Source organism: Nelumbo lutea, chromosome 5, assembly GCF_056320005.1.
Source record: "Nelumbo lutea isolate HS-2025 chromosome 5, American lotus-T2T, whole genome shotgun sequence".
NCBI classification, from domain to species: domain Eukaryota; kingdom Viridiplantae; phylum Streptophyta; class Magnoliopsida; order Proteales; family Nelumbonaceae; genus Nelumbo; species Nelumbo lutea.
Window position 1 is genome coordinate 12,241,377 of NC_142688.1, and position 23,927 is coordinate 12,265,303.

Consider the following 23,927-nt stretch of genomic DNA (forward strand, 5'->3'; position numbering starts at 1 on the left):
GGCACAATAAAGTGAGATATTAGCTCCTAGTCAAAGTTAACTCAATAAAATAAGATAATATTGCATGAATAACTCATTGAATTAGACATTCAGGGTTTAAACTGCAAGAACATAAAACATCACACAACCTTGGCAGTGCCTGTTAGGGGAGTAAAATAAGGAATCATAAAACCAACTAACTTTAATGCTACACCTTGGAAGTTGGAAGTCTGAAAACATAAAAAGGGAACGAACCTTGCCCCAAAGTTGTGTTCTACTTCATCTCTGTCATTTGCATTTTTGTTGAAGGACAATGGTACCCAATCTGGTATAAGATGTGACCCTGGTAGCAAAGCATCTGTTCCTGTTTCTTGACTAGCTAGTGAACCTGATGAGGAGCTTTCACTTTTTGGTGTCACTATATCTGAAGTAATCATAGAAGCACATGGAGTGGATGACTGGTAGAGAGATGCTGAACTAGGATAAGCTAAGCCTGTGGCCTTGTGCTGCATATGAATTCTTGCATCCTTGTCTATATTCTTGAGAGATTCCCATAAGCAAATGAACCATCTAATGGTGCTGGGCTGAAATATTAATTCCAAGGAATCAATAGAAACATCAGCATCCACTTTACGGATATCCAAAGAACCATTTTTCCAAGGTATACTTAGTTTCAGGCTCCCTGCAAATCCACCGCTTCCCCCTGTCAAAACTGGAATTGGAGAGTTTGATGAACAGTTTCCTAGATACCCTTGACCAAAAGTCTTTCCACTAGCACATGGAGACTGTGTCTGATTATCAACATCATCTGTTTGAAGAAGCTCAATGAAGGCTCCATGAAACTTTACGAAATTTGTTAGCCTAGTCATCCCAAGAAAGCTATCAGATTCTACACCAGAATTTACATTAGCATCTTCAGAAACATAAGTCCCACATTCCGTTTCCGTAATTCGAAGAACCAAAGTTTTTTGATATTCCGATTTGCTTTCATCTTTATTTAGACAAGGCTCAAATGCAACAATCAGTTTTTTTACTTTTATATGAAAGCTTGTAAGCAACCATTTTACCATTTTTGCAATTGTTTTAACTCCTTCGTGGACATCCACAGATGGAGATGCTGAAACCTTGTTAGCAACTTCATGCTCAAGCTTTTGCAAGCCATGACTGGTAGGTTGTTTAACATCTTGACTGGAAGTAGATGTTCCCGTAGAAGTTTTAACTCCAGCTTGTAAATTGTTCTCTACACAGGGAGCAAGAACGAGCTCAAGTTCATCCAAATCTATCTGACAACTTTTACCCTTCCAAGGGATTTTAACCAATAGGGAGCCAATTGATCCTTCTTTTACAATGACTGCTGCTGAATCCAACTGGAAAAGGTAGACAAAAGAAGATTAATCATTTACAATTGATCCTTCTTTTACAATGATTGCATAATGGCAGCACTGTAGCTAGCCTAAACCAATAACTTGATTAAATAAACAGGTCATACAAATGCAAACCAAAAAGTCACTCCCAAGTCTAAGAAGTGAAAATGGAAGTAAGATAGTGGTGGCAGTCAAATAATTATTACAGAAGTTGGGCATGTTGGGGAGTTCATATCTCAACATCCTGGGATTTGATCAACCATATCTTTTGGAAAAGTGATAGATTTGAGAATCTATTGTTAGTCTAAACTTCCAGATTGACAAAACAAGGTGAAGGTTTCATTTTTCAAGTTGTAGAGAAGCTGGTTTCTCCAACTGCATAAAGTATACATTCTGGTCAATAGTCAAAACTTGGCCTTTGACCAGCAGATCCCACCAACACCCAGAACAGGGAACCTATAAATTATTGTTCCAATGATTTTAGTTGAGTTTTAGTAGTTGAAAAGGGTGAGAATTTTCTCTTTGAAGCCTAAGTAAGATTAGGACAGAAACAAGAAGTGGAAGTTTATATATCAAGTTGGCAGCTTCAAAGATTATTCCCTCTAATCCCTATGCTAGATTATGTTTTTTATATAATAGAAGGAAAATTCTATTCAAAACAGAAGACAAAGTACATTTTATTCAAGGTGATGAGCTAGCACCCGCACAACACAACCAATAACAAATATTAAACTATTATGTTACGAGGCGAATCAATTGCATCCCAAAATCTAGACCTGAACTCTGCCCTATTACCACTCTTTAAATCAGGAAGAGTCAAAACCAGTGTCTAAAAATCCAGCCTGAAGGTTGAACTGCTTTTCCTTCCAGGTTAACAGGCCAGTGGTTTACTTGCCTGAGTCAATGAGTCAATCCATGATATCATTGTAAAAAAATTTCAAAACAAAAAAACTAAAATAATACGAAAAAAATAATGACTGATTGATGGGTCTGACAGATCAACAATTCAACCATTTAGATTGATGGGTGATTGACCAATTCAATGGCTTTCTGTAATATAGCAGGTTAGAGATTGACCCAAACCAGGGTTGTGACAGGTTGAATACATTGGTCAAAACCCTCCACAATTAGATTTCCAATCTCAACACGAAATCTTTTTTATTGTTAATGTCAACACAAATTCCTTTACAGCTCCTTTTATTATCTTCAAACAATCTTTTGTTCCAATCCTTCCAAATACCCTAACAGATTGCAAAAGGAATACAGCCCCAAAGAAGTTTGGGCTTCCTGCTCTCTTGAATACTTGGCCATCAAGCAAAAATTTGATCTGGATTTTGTGGTTGTAGAACTTGAATTCTGAACAAGAATGTGAAGATGAATCACAACCTCTTTGTTAACTTGCAATAGATGAATAAATATGTCACAATTTCATCACTATTGTAGCACAAGTAACACATACTAACCATATTAACACCCATCCAGGGCCGGATGGGTTTACAATGGCTTTTTATCAGGATTGTTGGAATATCTTGAAAGATGATCTCTTGCGGGTGTTTGAGGAGTTTTTCAGGAGAGGAATTGTCAATCCGGGTGTGGACTCAACATTTATAGCCTTAATTCCAAAAAAGAAAGATGCATCCCACCCGAAGGATTTTAGGCCAATAAGCTTGGTTAATAGCTTGTATAAGATCATTGCAAAAGTGTTGTCTTTGAGGCTGAAGAAGGTACTGCCAGATATCATTGCACACTATCAAGGAGCTTTTGTGAGTGGAAGACAAATTACAAATCGGATTTTAATTGCTAATGAGAGTGTGGAGAACTTTAAGAGGGATAAGAAGAAGGGAGCGGTCTATAAGCTAGACTTGGAAAAGGCTTATGACTTGGTGGACAGGGAGTTCTTGAGGAAAGTTTTAACTAAATTCGGGTTTGGGGCTAGATGGTGTAAGTGGATCATAGGCTATGTCCGAAATTCTCATTACTCAGTGTTAGTGAAAGGGATAGTGGTAGATTTCTTTCCAGCCAGTAGGGGTATAAGACAAGGAAACCCCCTTTCTCCTTTCTTGTTCATTCTAATTGCGGAGGTTTTGGAGAAACTGATTCACAGAGCAGATTCTAGGGGGCTCATTAGAGGCTAGAGGGTTGGGAGGGTAGAAACCCCCCTCACTCACTTACAGTTTGCTGATGACACGATTCTGTTTTGTGAAGGCGGTAATGTGAGGTTTATCAGGAACTTAAAGTCGGTGATACAATTGTTTGAGCAAATGCCCAATTTGAAGGTTAACCTTGGGAAAAGTTGTGTGGTGGGGGTGAATTTGGAGGAGGGAGAGATCAGGGAGAGTGCTGAAGTGCTGGGGTGTGAAGTGTCGAGGTGGCCTTTGAATTATTCAGGATTACCATTAGGTGATAATCCCAAGAGAGAGAGTTTCTGGAACCCGGTGATGGAAAGGTTTGAAAAAAGATTGGTATCCTAGAAAAAGAACTACCTCTCTCTTGGTGGGAGAATTACACTAATTAAGGCCATGCTTGCTAACTTACCCATCTTTTTCATGTCGGTGTTTAAAATCCCAGTGAAGATTGCTAACGGATTAGAGAAGATAATGAGAGATTTCCTGTGGGAGCCGGGAGAGGAGAAGAGGGATCATAGAGTTAGCTGGGAAATAGTGTGTAGGAGTAAGTCGTGTGGTGGTTTGGGGCTTGGGAGTATTAGGAGAAGGAATATGACTCTGTTGGGGAAGTGGTCGTGGAGGTTTCCTATGGAGAAGGAGATGCTATGGGCTAGAATAGTGGCAAGTATACATGGGCTGGAGCACAATGGATGGGACACTGGAATCAGAGCCAGGATCACAAGCAATTCTCCTTGGAAAGCCATTCATGACCTGCTACTAGTTTTCTTCCCTAATATCAGGTATGACTTGAATTCCGATAACTCCATAAAATTTTGGGAACAAACCTGGGTGGGGAGCACCCCTCTAAAGGATCAGTTTCCGTCTTTGTATGCTCTTTCTGATTTGAAAAATGAGCCAATCTTGTCTTTCACCACCCCGTCCTCTTCCACTTTTGGAATTGGGTGGAACTTGGGTCTAAGAAGGGATTTGAGGGACTCAGACTTCAACTGTATTTTGAGCCTTCTTGCACTTATTGATAGCGCTGTCTTAGACCCCACTAGGGAGGATTCTAGAATTTGGACACCTACCCCCAATGGCATTTTTTCTCTTGTGCTTCGTTCTTCAAAGTCTTAAGTCAGTCCACCAGTCCTACCTTGTCCCCTTTCCCTGTTGGTGAGGTTTGGTGCAAAGCTATACCTCCTAGGGCTGGTAGTTTTTGTTGGGAAGCATATCTGGAAAGAATCAACACTGGTGATCTACTCCAAAAGAAGAGACCCAATACTTGCCTGTCACCTTAGTGGTGTGTTTTGTGTAAAGCAGATGGGGGGACTGGTTTTCACCTAATGGTGCCTTGCCACTTCGCGAGGTCATTGTGGGATTGGGCTTTCTCCTTATTTGGATGCAGCTAGAATCCCCCATCAGACATGCAGGGCCTTTTCTCCCCTTCCTTTTTCAGGTGGCGGTTAAAAAGGGGAAGGACAATGTGGAGAGGACTAAGGGCTGCAGTATGTTGGACATTGTGGGAAGAAAGAAACTTCAGGATACTCTCAGAAACTCGGAGAGGAACAGCAGATCTGAGGGCTATCATACATTTTAGGGCGGTACAGTGGCTGAAATCTTTGGAAATATTCACAGATTACACTGTGGATGACATGTTGATGAAGTGGGGTGAAATTGCAAATTGCACACAGACCAAGTCAGTAATGAGTGTGGCTTGGACCCCCCCACCTAGTGGATTCTTGAAATTAAACTTTGATGGATATAGTAGGGGAAATCCGGGACAATCGGGGATCGGGGGTGTTTTTAGGGATGAAAATGGGGTCATCTCTGCTATGTTCTCAGGCCCAATTGGAGTGGGTGACTCCCTTAGAGCTGAGATCTGTGCAGTTATGGAAGGAATTCGGAAAGCTAAGGAACTGAACATCAAGAAGCTTATAATTGAAGGGGATTCAGAGGTGGTGATAGGGTGGCTGACTAAAGATCAAAATGATTTATGGAAGTATAATAATGAGAAGAGGAAATTCAAGTGGCCGGTGCAGGAGATGGAAGTTAAGACATGTTGGATTAAAAGATCAGCTAATTCCCTAGCTGACGGTTTAGCTAAACAAGGGGTAGAAAGGGATTCATTGTTTTGGGCTAAGCTGTAACGTTAGTGTCTTTGTATTTTCTTTTTTCCTTTCTTGAAGCTCTTTGTAACTCTTGGAAGATAAGTGTGTTTATCTTCCACTTGTAAATTTTCTACTGATGAATTAATGAAAGTGTTATTGGTAAAAAAAAAAAAAAAAAATTGATCTGGCTTTTAGAATTCCACCCATTGCAATCACCCAAGCAAAAGCTTCCACTCTTGGTGGAATGGATGTCTCCATACTTCTTTAATCTCTGAAATTTCCCATTGGATTCTGATAATCGCATTATATAATGATTTTAACTGAAAAGCACCCATTTCTGCATTCTTTCCAGGGCTGTCAATGGATCAACTCTGATTCACAACAGTCTGTACCAGTCCCAAGCCGATTATCTAATCAGGACAAAACATAAAGCATAGACGCAGAACCGTCCCGATTAATAATCGGGATAATCAGGTCTGACCCGATTATACTGACATATAATTAATACAGTGGGTGGGGAGATCAGCAAATGCATTGACCGATTGTTTAGCCAAGCAAGGGGCAAATAGGGAACAATAATATAGGGCACAAGTATAGTTTGGTTTTGTTTTCTTTTTACTATGTTGGGAGAGGATGCAGCCCACACCTTCCCAAAGGATGCTTGTATCATTTTCAATCCATGAATTAATAAAATAATTTACTTATCAAAAAAGTTAAAACTTGATTTTTGATAATATAACCATAATAAAAATGACAGTAAATTACTAAATTATTAATATGTTAATAAATCAAGTGTTTTTTATTATCTTATATGTTATCTATCAAATTTACCTTCTAGACATAAAATATAATAAAAATTACAAGGGAACTAATTAGTTTGGAACAAACAATAATCATAACCGACCCAATTGTTAATCAGAAACGATTCAGCCAGTCAGATAGAGCCAACCCATTGACAGCCCTAATTCTTTCCACCATCTAATATCCCCCCCCCCCCCGTTATTGATATGTTTGCAGTTCCAAGCTTGCTTAATAATGTTATGCACTCTTCCCAAAACATAACCCTTTACTCCTCACCCGCATGGCTACATTAAATTTTGTGAGCTCCAAAAATGACCTTTCAATTCAGCTTCAAGCTTACTTAATAGCACACACTCTTCCACCTTTCTCTCTCCAATAGTTGTCTTTTAAACATAGGGCACCATAACACCCTCTACCCCCCCCCCCCCAAAAGCATTGGCTGACAGGAATGTTGCTTATACTCAGTTTGTATGATTAAAGACAAACCTCACAGAGTCTTTTTGATCAACAAAGAAAGATTAATTTTATTAATGAGTGAGAAACAGGTACCAAATTACAATATAACCAACATGTCAACAAAGCCATAAAAATTACAATTGTGCCCAAAACAACTGCTGCCTATGGACCCCCGGCTTGGCTAATGAGTTGGCCATTTCATTTGCAGTCCTTTTAATCCAAGTGAAAGAAGCATTGAGTACCCTTGCCAGGCTTTCTATCTCTCTCGGGGTGTGTCTATCTACAAATCCAGGAAAAATTACACCTTGTGATAGTCCAAGAGATAACCAGTTTTGAATCCCCTTCAATCTCCAAAATTTGAAGGTTTGCTTGCTTAGCAAGTTTTAGACCTTGTAACAGCAGAAGAAGCACAGCCTTTATTGAGTCTCCTACCCCTAAAGGACCTGAGTACATTTCCAATACTTTCCTTGAAGAATCTCCAAATACACCGCTAATGCCTGCCAGTCCCAGGTTTCCTAAAGAGCTCCCATCAAAGTTTAGCTTGACTTTATTGCTAGTTGGGGCAGTGATTTAAAAGGCATGCCTAGGCGCACAAGCGAGGTGCATTTTAGGGTATGTGCCTCGCCTAGGTCCTAGGCGCAACCCTTTCAAAGCGTGCGCCATTTGAAAATTTGACACTTTTTTGCTTTTTTTGAACATAGCGACTGGGCCAGGGCTCTGCCCCCGGGCCCCTGTGCCACGACCCTCGAGGCAAGCCCAAATAACCGGAGCTCTGAGAACCCCCAATTTGGTAATGTTGTTCATTCATTCACCCTTATAAAATGTCTTCGTAAAAAGCAATTAAAACTAGAAAATCACTATTTTTTGTATGAAAACTAAGAATTTAAGACCTAACATGGACTTATTCGGGCTTGCCTCGAGGGGCGTGGCACAAAGGCGGCTTGTAGAATTAGGAATATAATATGTTTTACATTACATTAGCTACTTGAAGTAATGCAATTGAGTGAAAAAAGAGATTAGAGGTTTTACATGCTTGAAAATGTTTTATATGTTTGATTGTATTTTTAAATTCTCATTTAAATATGCTTTACATCTTATGTTTATGTATTTTAACTTTAGATAATAGGTTTTTTAAAACATTTATTTTAAAATTTAAGTTTATATTTTTTATTAATATTATGTTCAATATTTCTTTGAATTTTCTTGACATTTTTTTTATTTTTTAGCTTTTTTTTTTGTATTTTTGCACCTTGCTTCAAAAAGGTGCGCGCCTCGCCTTGCGCCTCAAGCGCAAATTGACCCTTGCACCTTGCGCTTTTAAAACACTAAGTTGGGGGCTTCCAATCCATCACTTTTTTATCTTTCTCTTTAGAAGAGTGTTCTACTTCATCCCATGCTCTTAATATGCCAGTCACTAAAAAGCTTTGGAAGAGCTCTAGTGTTTTTAGTCAATGTGCAACCGTTATCTTTATAGAATCCACAATTTCTTCCTTTGACCTGTGAGGACAAACCTCACAGAGTCTTCCAACACAACACCATTCCTCTTCCCAAAACCTAACCATTGACCTCTCAACTACCTTAAATTATGTGAGCTCCGAAAACGAATGTTGAATAACACAATCCCCTTCCAACATAGACCCCATAAGAGTGTGAAACTTTCCTTGACTCCCACCCAAACCTAGCTACCCCATATTTGCATGCCACTACTCTTCTACATAGAGCTACCCTTCCTTATCCAACCAAAATCTCCACAACCACTTCCCAAATAGAGCCTTTAGCCTAAATAAAAATCTTTGCTCTCCTAAAATCCAACCCACCCATTTTTTGGCCTGCAAACCACTTCCCAATCCCAGACTTATGGAGTAAGTGTTCCAATGGTTGTTTTACTTAGAAAATCCTATTACAAAGTTTTGATGAGAAATCAGTTTAAATGCTTACAAGTTAGCAGATTGTGGGATAATAGGTTTGACCTAGAGTTGAAGCCTTTGCATAATTATTTTCCCTATGCACTAACTTAAGTCTTGTCCTTTTCACTATTGATCATTTGAAGTGGTTCCATTGTGGCAACTGTCTGTGTTATGTGGCAAGGATGAAAATCTGCTCCTCTATGTCTACAGCCAAGCTGCTTATTTTACTTGGTCTTACTTTTTTCCACTCTTTAGTTGTCTAGATGGGACATCTCATCCTACAATATTTTGTCATTGTGGCCTTGCATGAAAAATGGAAACATGATGATTATTTTTGGAGTTTGATGTTCTCTACAGTAGGTCAGGGGGCATAGAGAGAGAAAAAGAAGAATCTTTAAAAGAAATGAAGAGGCAAGGATTTACCCATGGAGTTATTCTAATATTAAATCAATTATGTTGGACTAACTGGTTGTGTATCCAAAGTTTGATGAACCTGATGGGTCATCTTTGGCAGGAGCTTTTGGTAAGCTTTGTATTTAGATGTGGATGACTGGATATATAGGGCTTCATTCTTCCTTTTGTTATCCCTTTTGCCAGGGATTTCTGTATTTGTTTGATTTTTTCCCTCAAAAACTCCTTTTGTTATTTATTTGATAGGTAATGGTAACGCTCATTAAATTTGGAAACTCTTTGAAGAATACATAGGTTCAGCCCCTTATATTAGGGATTCCAACCCCCAAAGGTTTACAATTACAATTCAGCCCAGAATAAGTCTCCTCTGTTTGTCAAAGAGATTTGGGGTAAGCCAGATCCTCCTAGGGTTGGGAGTTTTTGTTGGGAAACTTTTCTGGAAAGAGTCAACACTAGTGATCTGCTTCAAAAAAAGAGACCCAAGACATGCTTATCTCCTCACTGGTGTGTTCTCTGTAGAGCCAACGGGGAAACTGGTTTTCACATGTTGATCTCTTGCCAATATGCAAGAGTGATTTGGGAATGGGCATCATCCCTTTTTGGGTGCAATTGGTTCCCTCCTATGAGCTTGCAGATGTTATTTTCTTCCTCCTTCAGGTGGCAACGGAAAAGAGGCAAGACCATGTGGAGATGCCTAAGGGCTGCAATATGTCTTTGTGGGAGGAAAGGAACTCAAGGATTTTTTCTGAAAAAGAGAGGAGGGTTGAAGACCTGGTAGACTTGATCCATCTGAGGGTAGTACAATGGCTGAAATCCTCAAAGCTGTTCAAAGATTTCACTGTGGATGACTTGCTCAGAAAGTGGGGCGAGATTGCTAGTCATACCCTAGGTCAAAACAGACTTGAGATTGTCCTGGATTCCCCCCCCCCCCCCTCTCTCTCTCTCATTTCATAAAACTGAACTTTGATGGAAGTAGCAGAATTGGAGGCGTCTTTAAGGATGAGAATGGGACTGTTTTAGCTCTGCTCTCAGGCCCAATAGGGACAGGGGATTCTCTCAAAGCTAAGATCTGTGCAGTCGTGGAAGGCGTCCATAAGGCAAAGGAAATGAACATCAGAAGACTTGTAATTAAAGGGGATTCGGAGGTGGTAGTAGGGTGGATGAAAGAAGATAAGGCTGGCCTATGGGTGTATAGCAACGAAAGGAAAAGGTTTAAGTGACTGGTCAAGGACATGGAAGTGAAGTTTAGATCAGTGTTTTAAAAGCACAAGGTGCAAAAAAGGCGCAGGGGCCAATTTGCACCCGAGGCGCAAGGCGAGGCACGTGCCTTCTTGAAGCAAGACGCAAAAATACAAAAAAAAAGCTAAAAAATAAAAAAAAAAAAGTCAGAAAATTCAAAAAGAAAATGCCAAAAAATCAAAAACCAAAAAAAAATATTAAGCATAATATTAATAAAAAATATATTGAATTTTAAAACAAATGTTTTAAAAAACCTATTATCTAAAATTAAAATACATAAACATAACATGTAAAGCATATTCAAATGAGAATTTAAAAATAAAATCAAATATAAAAAACATTTTCAAGCATGTAATACCCACAATCACTTTTTTCCTCAGCTGCATTACTTTAAGTAGCTAATGTGATGTAAAACATATTACATCCTTGATTCCACAAGCCGCCTTTGTGCCACGCCCCTCGAGGCAAGTCCAAACAAGTCCATGTTAGGGTTTCAAATTCTTAATTCTCATTCAAAAATAATAATTTTATAATTTTAATTGCCTTTTAAGAAGATATTTTATTAGGATGAATGAATGAACAACATTAGCAAATAGGCACATACCCTAAAAGGCGCCTCACTTGTGTGCCTAGGCACGCCTTTTAAATCACTGGTTCAAATGGGTGAAGAGATCTGCTAACCCATTTGCTAATGAGTTAGCTAAGTTGGGGTGGGTAGGAAAATTTTATTTTGGGCTCAGTTGTAATTTCAGACTTTTGTCTGGGGCTTTGGCTGCAGTAGGGGGAGTTAAGAAATTTTATTTCCCTTTTTGTAGCATATTTACAGGCTGATTAATGAAATTATTGTTATTGATCAAAAAAGAATTCTCCTCTATTTGGTTAGATAGCCAGCTAAACCCTTTTCTGATCTTTTAACCCATCTAAACACCACTCCAATCTCTCTTGAGAGAATTGTAATCCCCCTCAAGCTCTGCCTATGCGTCCAAATCCCTAGAGAACCTGTTATTTCCCATAGAACTATCTGTTTATTTAATATAATCACTTTTTTACTACAGTGGTTCTTTTGAACAACTCTTTAACAATGGTTCTTTTGAACAATTCTCCAATCACAGTAATATTAAATATTACTCTATAGACAAGTAGAATATCCCAAACTTCAATCAACACGGTTTTCTTGTCCAGCATTACTTCTATAAAGATTTGAACTTCAGGACTAGCGCGTTCATTAATATTAACTTATTAACTAATTGCTTAGACTGAATTGGTTTCATTTATATTACTGTATATTAGCTTCTTGTGGATGAAATTTGATAGAATATTCTGTCATTCAATTAGTTAGCTAAACAAATCCTTACTTGATCTAGATTCAAAGCTCAAATATTTATGTTTTAATGTTTTTAATATAATTTACCATAGTTCATAAGTCTCATCCACAGAGAGCCGCCATACAATCAATAGCATCCTCTTAACTGTCTGAAAGTAAAACTATTGCTAAGGCAATTTAGCACAAACTTGTAAGTGAATGCCCAATTAATATGCGTCTAAGGAGGCATCTTAAAAAACATAATGATCTTGCATATAGGTTTCTTGAAAGTTTTCTTTCAGTTATGTATGAAAGTTTGAACGTATTGGGAAAAAGAGGCTGCACAGTCATTAAATTGACCTAAATACACCAGTAATAGTGGTTGGTAGACTCAATTCTTCTATTTCTCCAGAGTCCAGAACATTGGCGGATTCAATGAATTGAAAACATATAAAAAGGCCCTATGCTCTTGACGAACAACATGCCAAAATAGAAAGCTATATAAATTCCATAAGAAGTGCAGATAAATCAGTAGTAAGAGAAGACCAAGCGTACCTTCTGGTTAATATAGTCAACATTGAGGGCAAGATCGCTGAGTTGGATGGTGCCTGCACGAAGCTGCACATCGAGCTGATTGAGGTCGATGTCTCCGAGAATGAATTGCCCCAATTTCTTCTTCAAGAGGAATTTACAGACGTTTTTTATGGCCCAGCGAGAGAACATCGCCTCCGCAGATTTGGCGATGTTCCAGGGAAACATTGCTCCTCTTCTCCTCTTCTTCTTCTAAATATTTGGGGCTAGGGTTACGAGTCCTCTGAGCATGGGCCTTGAGAATCCCAGTCGAGCCAGTACTTGCTGGTGATGCAAGCTTTGCACTTCCATCCAAAGTAGGCACTCAGCCAGCAAGCAGGCACGGAGAGACAGAGACGGAGACGATGGAGACCTAAAAGAATTCCCTTCGCGGTTAGACAAAAGAGAGGTTGCCGCTGCCGGAATGAAAAAAGGAGGAGAATGAAAGAAAGGAAAACGACGAACGACGCGTAACAGCTCGGGTACGACACAATAACCAAAATAATATATGTAAAGTTTAAACATAAACAGAACATATCAATATTTGGATTTATGAATAAAAAAATATATATTTGGATTTGGGAATTGGGTAGAATTTGGATAAAAACTTAGGCTCTGTTTGGGTAGAATTATGCTTTTAGATTTTGTAAAGGGTGGTGTAACTCCAATGGCGGCGAATGAAGATAGGGTCGAGAGTTATATTGGAGGATGGTGAATTACCACCCGTTCGCACGAAAATAAAAATATTATTTGGCCAAAAGCACAAAGTATAAAAAGCCGAATTTAGAGGTTTTTATACTTTAAAAAATATAAAAATAGAAGCACAAAATATATAATACAAATACTATCATATCAGTAAAGTCTATCCAAACAGAATCGTGCTCACTGCTTTTAAGCCCAAAATTTTGGCAGGTGCTCTCGTGTCGAGGTGATTAGGATTTCGTATCGTATTCGTACAGGGACTCGCCGCCAGGGTTCATTCGGCACAAACAAGCACCACACCGAATGCATCTCAACGCTCGCACGGCACGGATGATGCTGATCTCACTCGTGTCCGAAACTTCGCCGACTGAGTCGGAGACCGGCCGTCTAGGGTTTAGAGTTTGGATATAAAGATATTCGAATAGTGGGGCCCACAGATTGCAGGAGATCCCGGGTGTGGTTTGGGACCCATCCCTGTACATTTTTATACGCATCCGATCGCTCTCAGGAGTCAGGCCCCAGCACCCCAGCAGTTCGCTGGCCCACACCGAAGTCAACATTTCCAATCATTTCTAATCATCAGATATTTGACTTATTGTTGAATCTTGCCCTGGTGAATGCTGATCGCCTGATCGCCATAATAAGGAAAACAGGTCTGGGCTTTAAATGAAATCCAGTCCAATAATCTTTCATGCGGTAAGGATTGTGGGGGCCTGGGAGGCCCAAAATTGCCACAGCCATGTTAGAAGGAAAATTCCGTGAATATGCAAATACGAATATGTATGGCTAGATGCCACGTCATCTCCAGCATGGATTGGCATAATCGTCTTCTACGTGGATGATGAAGTTGGGCCATGATATTAAAAATCTTATCCTTTCAAGTTTCATCATGGGTATAAAGAAGCTAATCAGCTCGTTGACTTCAGAGCCAACCATGTTCATTACGAGTGTGGAAATCTAGCCAATCCTTCTGATTAGGCAGAGCTAGTAATCAGGTTGAACGTCAATCTTTTGAATAAATAAAAAAGAAATTCAAAGCAAGGTGAAATACTGACCGTATGTCCATTGAGTTCATATCTGCGCCCTACAATGTCCGCACATTCCGACCTTGTATTGGGAACATCTTCCAATGATAATTATGAGAGATAATAAGACATCACGGGGAGATGTTAACAATATAAGGTCCGGATGTGCTGTGGGGCCTTATGGGGCGCCCAATTCATGTCCATCACTGGGACTGGGGTACTTACTATTTGGTTGGGTGTCCATCAAAGAAATGAATAACTTGTGGATTAACTTCAATGGGTATCATGAATGACGATTCAGCCCAGGGTCAAAATTTTTAGGCCTAAAGTACAGTTGGCATAAGTGCTACCTCGGAATTGATGCCAATTCATGGGCGGGCAATGATAAATAGAGTGGGGGTTTTTGACATTTTGAACATTTATAGATCTACAGTGAAATTCAAAAATTTGCATTAAGCCTGTCCGTACTTTTCCATTATTTTTTTTCTCTATAAATGATTGAATCATTTTTCGCATGCATACATGCCCTGAGACATGTTCACTCTTTCAAAAAAAAATGTTCACTTTGTTTTCAGGTGTTCGACTGCTTTTAGTATGCACATGCATAATCATATCTGCTTCTGCTTGTCTCACCATTTGGATAATTTGGTCTTTTTATTCCATTATTGGACTGCCTTAACAATGCTCATGAAGTAATTATTGGTCTTTTTCCTTGGGACAATTCTTCAGTGCAGCGACCATGCTTGGAATCAACCAGTCAAATAATTATCTCAGCAGATTTCAAAACATCCAAAGGGAAGTTTACAAGGCCCGTACAGGCAGTCCACAAATGTGCGTTGTAGAAAGGACGTTTACGTCATTGTCAAGTTCTGTATATTGTTATATTCACCAGGAAATATTATATGGAAGTTTTGTCATTCTTTTCCCCCCTCACTACCTTTTCTTTGGTCTTGCCTAATCAAGAAATTTAGAAAACAAAGGACACTCATTATACGAGTATCCTTTTCTTTATCTTTGATTTGATGTTCAGTTTGGAATAAACGGTTCAGCAAGTATGCTTTCTAATCTAAAAATTAATACAAATTTCCAACGTATTAGGGTATTACATATTACAGTGGTGGCTGCTTAATTGAACCCTCTAGTTTATAAAATAGACCCATATACAATGAAGTGATCTCAAAAAGAAAATGAGTCTATCACAGTTGTCAGAGATCTCTTGTGCTTGGTGAATTCACCACTTGCAAACCATTCGAAGAAAGCAGGGAAGATCAATACATCAATCCTCAAATCAGAAGACAACTCTAAATAAACAAAAAAGCTCAAGCCCCTGATCTTCTGTGTTGAAGCAGCATAACAAGTGATTTATCAATGTGCCTTGGTGGTCACTTCAGATTAAAGCCCATTTGTTCAATCCCATCATGAGTGAATGAACAGTTAGTACCAGAACAAGGGCCCAGATTTTCCATTTCTGGTCAGTTCTGAAACAATTGTTAGCACTAAGTATTGTAAAATCATGACATTGCCACCAAGAATTTACCAGTCACGTTCACTATCTGAAAAAAAAAACAAAAAATAAATAAATCAGAGAAAACCAAGTTCCATAGCATCATACTTTTGAAACTAGGCAAGAAAGTACCTCTTGGTCTTTTCCCTTCCATGGCTTCTTTCTTTGCCTGACAGCTTGAACAGAGAAAAGGGCCATCCCAGGGACGCGCTTTTCCTGGATTTGATGAGCCTTCATGCACTGAAATGCCCTCTCCAGGCTTCATCTCTACCTGGCAAACTGCACACATGAACAACCTGAACATGTTGCACAGGGGATATTCTACATCTAACCTGCAAACCAATGTCTCCCAAGTCAGAAGAACCCAAGCACTTGGCATTTGTCTAAGTTGTGGCAGTACCACCCAGAAGGAAATCACAGAAAAAAATAACATGTAAGCAAGCAAAGGAAAGCTTATGGACAATGACCAAGAAATAAGCAACAAGAGAATACAATACAAACATAGACCATGCTTTTCCAGACTTGAGGTAAAAGCCTCAAGTTACTAATGATACTATATAGAATACAAACCTATCTGCAAGCAAAGCAGATCCTTCCTCGTACATTTCCTCCACAATATCTGGCTCTAAATATTCCTTTTCCCAATCAGAAGTCGACTCGTATGACTTCCTGCAGAACATTGACTTGAATACTCCTTTCCCCTGCTTCTTTGGAACAGGAGGATTTTTCTCCTGCGGTAGTATATCAACAACAATGCATGTGGTATCATCTCGGAGTCCCTTTGGTTGCACCGCCTCCTACAAACATAACAGAAAAAACGATGTTATTAAACGTCACCAAGTCACTAAATGCAAGATAATCATACATAAAAAAAAAAGGAAAAAGAAAATTCAATATGAACTACAGTGCAATACTTTGACGATCTGGGCAGCTGCAGCATCTGCTGGCATCCCACGACAACAATTTAGAGCCATTTCTGATGATAAAGCATCCCAAACACCATCACTTGAGATGATAAGCCTACCCCCAGCAGTTGACAACTGTAGAAATAACAATAATGGCAATCATTTAATGTGATGATCAGTGCTTGATAGCAACAAATGAATGGAGAACTTGCTGCTGACATAGATCAAAAGTGAGAACTGAGGTTCTGTATCTCAGATTATCAATACCAAAATCAATCTAAAATGCCATTTGAGACAAACTGAAAATTGCAACCATTTCAAACATTCTTTTAGTTTCAGAAAAGTCAAATTGCACAGACTAAAGTTCCTTGTACATAAGTGTGATTGAAATGGAACTAAATAAGCAGAATGTGTATGCATGTTGTGAGTTCAGTGTGAAGAAAGTGTGAAGAACCTTTTTTGATTGATAACTGTTAAATCTTATTATTTATGTATAAAAGATGGTTAATACATTAAGTGCCAGACATCCCAGTACAAGCAGTTCTTTACAACTGTCCCCAAAACAACTGAGCCCTGTTCACCCCCTCTTAGGGTAGTGTTAGCTAGCTTATTTGCCAACCTTCAAGCCATGAAGAAAAAAACTTCGAGCCCAAGAAAAAAAGGACACCACTCAACTAGCTAAGCATTTTAATTTCATCTAGTGTGTCAGTATTGGCATGACTCTCTGGCAATTGTTTCTCAGTCATTGCACAACCAAGAGCGCCCCCCCCCCACCACACCATGTCATTAAAATCAAGAAACCTGCTCATCAACCTCAAACCCTGTATAACTGCCAATTCTTCTGATTTTGTGGAGTCCCTTACGCCTATAGTTCCTGAATAGATGGCTAAAATGGTACCTTGGTTGCCTCTAGAGACCCCACCAGTGTCGAATAATCCTGGGTTTCCCAAGCTACACCTATCAAAATTCAATTTGACTAGGCTGTATGCTGATGGATGCCATTCCACTGGAGCTAAAGATTTAGTTGTTCTTGAGGGTGCTGCATTCTGCCAACCCCTAAGAATATTGTCTGTTGAGAATGGTGCAAAAACTATCAGTATGAAGAATTAAGAATTACTATTTACGTTGTTGCATTTAGCATATATTGACATTGAACAGACAAAAATATATATGGAGTAGGGTATGAGAACATGCAGCAATTAATATCGGTGTATAGAAAACCGGACCAGACCGGTTGAATCATGACACGGGACCTTGGTCGACTCAGTCTTATCCCAATAACTGCTTTTGCTAAAAGTCAATGAAAACCGGCTGAGTGGTTTTAACCGGAAAACCAATGAACTGGTCCCAGTTTCATGAAACCACCTGGGTCTTTAACCAATTGAAATTTTAAAATGTATTTAACAAGATTTGAACCCCTAACCTCTTATTTTCATATATTGCTTAATTACCATTAGAACATCTCTTAACTTGTATTAATTAATGACTCTTTATTGCACATATTACTTTATTACGCAAGTATTTTAAAGAAAATGTAAATTAAGAGACTTGAGCCCTATTTATTTGCTTTAAAAATTAAGGAACTTGTGATCCATACACCATATTTAAGTATATTAGAAGTTGTAAAATATATTATATATAGTATTTATATGATGCCATGTCATCAAGGTTCGACCTCCAGTTGAACCTCTGACCCGTGAACCTCTCCCTTCACCAGTTCTATGCGACTATGCCCGGCCGGTTCTCTGAACATCGATTAATATTGATGGGAAGCTTTTTATATATTCATCTGATACAAGATTGCACCAACTTTGCCTTCCAAGTGTCATGTATACTAACCCAAACTTTGAGAGTAAGACTGCCTATCTACTTCACCCTTTGCTTTGTTTATGCAAGGCCTATCTATACAAAGTTTGTAAAGGTTTCCCTACTTTTTCCTTCAAACCAAGCATAGCCTTAAAGAAACCCATCATCCCCTTCTTCAACAATAAGATTTTCCATAATATTCCTGAATCTTGAAGTTAATTGATTTTAATTCTTAAAAAATATAAATGATTCAATCCAGTTTAAATATGAAGCAAAATGAATCATATGGATGAAGTAATGTATTTTCTACTGCAGAATCCAGATGCAATAAAATGCACAAATCTAAATTGTACTGAGAAACTGGGAAGAACAAGTAAAGAAGAAGAAGACTAACATATTGCCAAAAGAAAGAGCTACTTATAAACTAGAATTTACACACTATAGGATAAAGGAAAAATAATAAGATAAGATGATGCATACATAGACTGACTTGCAGAGAAATGAATTAAACTTGGACCTTAACAATCAAAGCATAAGTTGTTATAGAATGCACCAAATCCTGGCACTTGGGAATTCTGTTAGTTCTGAAATTCAATAAGTTAAAACACAAAAGCAGACTTTTTTACTAGACTTAGCTGAACTTGGATTGGAATTGATTCCATACCCACTTTACAAGTTGCATCAACTTGAGATGGAATTAAACATGACTTGGACATGACAATCTTATTGCCTCACAGCCTCAGATGCATTTTCTTTAATGAGTAAGATTTCTGTGTCCTACCCTCTTATTACAAGGTAACCCTTTTTCCTAACAAATATGATTACATCAACTTTGCCTTCCCAGTCATGGTTCCAAAACTTCAGCTGTACAGTGTGTTTGTGTGAATGAGCAAAGCAAGCAACTAAAGGAGGGGGGGTGAGGGGAGAGGATCAAAACTAATTTAGTCCACTGAGATGTTAATGATAATAGAGCACATTAAAACTAAGAAATAATCAATTCAATGTTCATCTAGAAAGTTACTAACAAACCTTGATTTGTTTCACATAGGGGACAGGGACGATAAACTCGCCAACATCCATATCTCCAATAGATCTTGAAATGCATAAGCCACCTGGCCAACATCTTATAGGGCCAATCTGAAAAATCAGAGTTGAAGCACAATCAAATAGCTTTCTTTGATCCAAAAGATTAAGTCGGGGCATGGAACTTTACAATAAAGTACATCCAAAACACCAAGACCTTAACAGGAAAATTAAAAAAAAATGAAGTCAAAGGACAGAGTATAGTTGCAAGGCTTTATCAGTGTGACCAAATTTTGAGATGGATTTCTTATCTATGGTGGTCTATGGACATTCTGCTATCATCACAATTGAAAAACAGTCCTCTTGATGTATGGAACTGCTTGAGATTAGATGCAAACCAGAAAATAAACAAACAAGAGATGATTAAGAGGAAGAAGAGAGAGAGAGAGAGAGCTAGTGGCAATGAGAGTTAGAGAGTGAGAGGTTCGTACTAAACCTCCCTCTAACAATCTAAACATTTTATTAAGTTAATCTTTGAATATTACAGAGAGGCCCTTGAGTGGGCAAGAAATTACAAAAAACAGAACATTACAGAGTATGGGCCCAGAATAAGGCCCAAAATAACATAACATGAAATGACAGTCAATGGGCCATTCGGCCCATCTCCTCTACACTCCCCCTCAAGCTGAGCATAGATGTTATTCATGCCCAGCTTTCCAGTGTCATGTTGAAGCCTTGCCTTGGAAATGCCCTTGGTGTGGAAATCTGCCAATTGTCCTTCAAAAGTAATGAATGGAAGACACACTTCACCGGAAGAGACTCTTTCTCGAATAAAGTGTCTATCAACCTCAATATGTTTGGTTCTATCATGTTGTATCGGGTTGTGAGCACTGTTGATGGCAGCCTGATTATCACAGTACAACATCATGGGTTTGTCATGATCAATCCCAAGTTCTTCCATTAAGGACCTTAGCCACAACAATTCCGAGACTCCATGTGCCATGGCTCTATACTCTGCTTCTGGGGAGGGACGGGCCACAACTAACTGTTTCTTACTCCTCCAAGAGACAACATTACCAGCCACCAAACTGCAATACCCTGAAGTAGATCTTCTATCATCAATATTTCCAGCCCAATCAGCATCAATATAGGCTTCAAGTTTCATATGACCATGCTTGGTAAATAGAATTCCTTTTCCTGGAGAGCCTTTTAGATAACACAAAATCCATTCTACTGCTACCATATGAGTATCTCTAGGAGCATGCATGAACTGGCTAATACAACTAACAGCATACGCAATATCTGGCCTAGTCATGCACAGGTACAGAAGCTTCCCAAAAAGTCTCTGAAAGACCCCTTTGTCTTGCAACAAAGTTCCATCCAAAGCTGAAAGTTTGTGACTCGTATCAATGGGAGTTGCAGCTGGTCTTGCACCCATTTTCCCAGTTTCAGACAACAAATCAAGGACATATTTCCTCTAGGAAATAAGAATCCCATCCTTGGATCTAGCAACTTCTATGCCAAGGAAGTATCTCAACTCCCCCAGATCCTTAATCTCAAATTCTGTATCGAGGAAAGACTTAAGGGCCAGAATGCCTGAGGCATCATCACCAGTCACTATAATGTCATCAACATACACAATGAGATACACTGCTAGAGATCCACATTTCTTCACAAACAGAGTATGATCTGACTGTGTCTGAACATAGCCGAAATTAACAAGTGCAGCTCTAAATCTCTCAAACCAGGCTCTAGGAGATTGTTTGAGGCCATAAAGTGATTTCTTCAATTTACATACCTTTCCTTGCATATCTTTCCCATACATTCCTAGAGGGAGACACATGTAGACCTCCTCATGTAAGTTACCATTCAGAAATGCATTCTTTACATCTAACTGATAAAGAGGCCAACCAAAGTGAGCTGCCAGAGATAAAAGAACCCTCACAAATGTCATCTTAGCAACAGGGGCAAAAGTCTCTAGGTAGTCAATCCCATATGTCTGTGTGTAGCCTTTTGCAACAAGTCTGGCCTCGTACCTCTCAATAGTCCCATCAGCCCTGTATTTAATGATAAAACCCACCTGCACCCAACTGGATCCTTCCCTTCAGGCAAATCCACCACCTCCCAAGTACCATTTTTGTGTAGAGCATTTATTTCAGACTTCATGGCATCTCTCCATTCTGGAATCCCAAGAGCTTTTGATGCAGACCTAGGAATGGGGCTAGAAGCAACTGAAGAGAGGTAGGCAAAGTATGAAGGAGAAAGTAAGTCATAAGAAAGGTGTTTGGAAATGCAGTGTGCAGTGCACTTCCGCTTTCCTTTCCTAACAGCAATCGGGACACCAAGATCTGGGAAGGATGATTCCAAGGGGGTTGAAGCAGTACCTGTTATCTCATCTGTGATTGGGAATGTATGAGCCTCATCTGTTGTAAAGGAAACTACTTGCTCATTCCTGGATCGCTGCCTTTGATACACTTTGGGATTATGGGTAGGACGATGAGGTAAAGAAATAGGGGCACTAGGACAAGAGGAATGAAGTGGCTAATCCTCCTTTGATTCATTTGGTGAGGATACAAGCTTGTCAAGAGACTCAACTGGGACAAGAAGAGGAAGAGCAAAAGCTTGTGACAGAATCTCCCCCTATTGACAATGTCCTTCCTGAGAGGAACCATAAAAAGGAGAAAGTTCATCAAAGGTAACATCCATAGAGACATGTCGGGTGCCAGTCTTTGGATCAAAACAATAATAACCCTTTTGTGTGGGGGAGTAACCAAGGAAGATGCATTTGTGGGCTTTTGGTTCAAACTTATGTCTCTGCACACTTGGAATGTGAACATAACAGGTACAACCAAACACACGAAGAGTAATTGGGAAGAGATCCTTGTCTGGATGAAGAAGACTGAAGGGGGATTTAAACCCTAAAACCCTGGATGGCATACGGTTTATGAGATAGGTAGCAGTAAGTACAGCATCACCCCAAAATCTTGTGGGAACATGTGAGGCAAACAAAAGGCTCCTTGCAACTTCAACAATATGTCTATTTTTCCTCTCAGCAATCCCATTTTGTTCAGGGGTTCTAACACAGGAGCTTTGATGAATAACCCCCATGTCAGAGAGATACAAGGATAAACTCTTCTCAAAATACTCTTTTGCATTGTCAGATCTGAAAACCTTAATTCTGGTATCAAATTGAGTTAAAACAAGCTCATGAAATTGCCTCACAAGTCTTGGGACTTCATCCCGGGATTTCATTAAGTATATCCAAGTGAATCTAGAAAAGTCATCAATAAACATGATAAAATATCTGTAGACCCCCATAGAAGATAAGTGGTAAGGCCCCCACACATCAGAGTGCACAATATGAAAAGGAAAAGATCTTTTATTGCTCACAGGGTAATTGTTTCTACAATGCTTTGACAACTGACATGACTCACAATTGAGACTGGACACACTGACTCCCTTAAACAGTTTGGGAAGTAAATGACTTAAAGCAGAAAAAGGTAAATGACCCAATCGACAATGACTCAACATAATTTGACTAACAGACTCTAAAGAAGTAGAACCAAAAGCAACATTCTTGGGATGATCAAAGCATTGGTCGAGGGTGTCGAGCAAGTATATTCCATTCGCTTCATGGCCACTCCCAATCACCTTCCGAGACTTCAGATCCTAAAACACACAATGAGAAGGGAAAAAGGTTACACAACAATTCAATGACTTAGTCAAGCTACTTACAGATAATAAGTTGGTATTTAATTTAGGTGCATGAAGAGTGGAAGATAAGAGTAAGGAGTCTGTAGGCTTAACAATTCCCTTGCCAGAAATAGGGGCAAGAGAATCATCAGCTAAGGTGATTTTGTCACGACCAAGAAGCAGATCATATGAAACAAACAAAGTGGAAAGGTTGGTCATGTGGTCAGAAGCACCTAAGTCTATGATCCAAGGGGTCTTGGGATTACCTGAGGTGGATGCATGGTTAGCAGAAGCCCTTATACCTGAGTGAGCAAATGCGGTGGTGCAGGACTTCCAGAAGGGTTGGATGATGAAGTTACACCTTCAAGTTGGCTGATCATCTATCCAAACTTCTCATATTCAGCTTTCATGGCTGCCAACTGTGCACTGGCAGACTCAACCTCTGTATCTGTACTTGTACTTGTGGCTGCATGTGCACTTTCTGTCTTTCTACTATCATTCTTCTTCTGGAATCGGATAGGGACAAGACTGGGATGCAATTTCCAGCACTTGTCCTTGGTGTGTTTCGATTTCTTGCAATATTCACACACCACCTCCTTCTTTCCTGTGCCACTGGGAGCTCTTGTAACCCTTTTGGGTTTAATTCTCATATTTGCAAAATGATCATTGATACTGACTCCTTGAACCTGCACTTGCCTCTTACTCTCTTCACTGCTGACCAAAGCATATGCTTGAGACAATGAAACATCTTCCTTGGACAAAATGTTTTGCTTTGTGATGTCATATTCAGAATTTAGCCCTGTCAAGAACTCAAAGACCTTGTTCCTTTCAACTAATTTCCTGTATGTTTCAGCATCATTAGGGGTATCCCATGTCACAGCCTCTATCAAATCAATCTCTTGCCATAGAGATTTCAGGGTTGAGAAGTATGCTGCGAGTGACTTCTCCCCTTGCCTTAGATTCTTCACATCACTTCTCAGTTTGTAGGCTCTGGCAACATTCAACTTCTGGGAGAAGTTTCTACAA

General features: G+C 39.3%; 2 protein-coding genes across 6 annotated transcripts in view; both read right to left on the minus strand.

The window, feature by feature from the left end:
* Positions 1 to 12,723, minus strand: part of ATG2 (autophagy 2) — a 54,247-nt gene extending 41,524 nt beyond the window's left edge. For both annotated transcript variants that reach the window (XM_088947122.1, XM_088947123.1), the window contains exons 1-2: positions 12,229 to 12,723; positions 235 to 1,346 (exon numbers count right to left, since the gene is read on the minus strand). In XM_088947122.1, the coding sequence (XP_088803248.1) occupies positions 235 to 1,346; positions 12,229 to 12,432 (1,316 nt within the window). In that variant the 5' untranslated portion in view covers positions 12,433 to 12,723. The remainder of the gene's footprint in view (positions 1 to 234; positions 1,347 to 12,228) is intronic.
* A 2,277-nt stretch (positions 12,724 to 15,000) lies between these two features.
* The window catches only part of LOC148850382 (putative protein phosphatase 2C 12), a 35,294-nt gene continuing 26,367 nt past the window's right edge, over positions 15,001 to 23,927 (minus strand). For 2 of the 4 annotated variants that reach the window (XM_088945442.1, XM_088945444.1), the window contains exons 6-10: positions 19,215 to 19,322; positions 16,389 to 16,514; positions 16,045 to 16,271; positions 15,607 to 15,806; positions 15,001 to 15,523 (exon numbers count right to left, since the gene is read on the minus strand). In XM_088945442.1, coding sequence (XP_088801568.1) covers positions 15,504 to 15,523; positions 15,607 to 15,806; positions 16,045 to 16,271; positions 16,389 to 16,514; positions 19,215 to 19,322 — 681 coding nt within the window. In that variant the 3' untranslated portion in view covers positions 15,001 to 15,503. The remainder of the gene's footprint in view (positions 15,524 to 15,606; positions 15,807 to 16,044; positions 16,272 to 16,388; positions 16,515 to 19,214; positions 19,323 to 23,927) is intronic. The other 2 variants (XM_088945445.1, XM_088945443.1) reach the window with 1 other exon arrangement.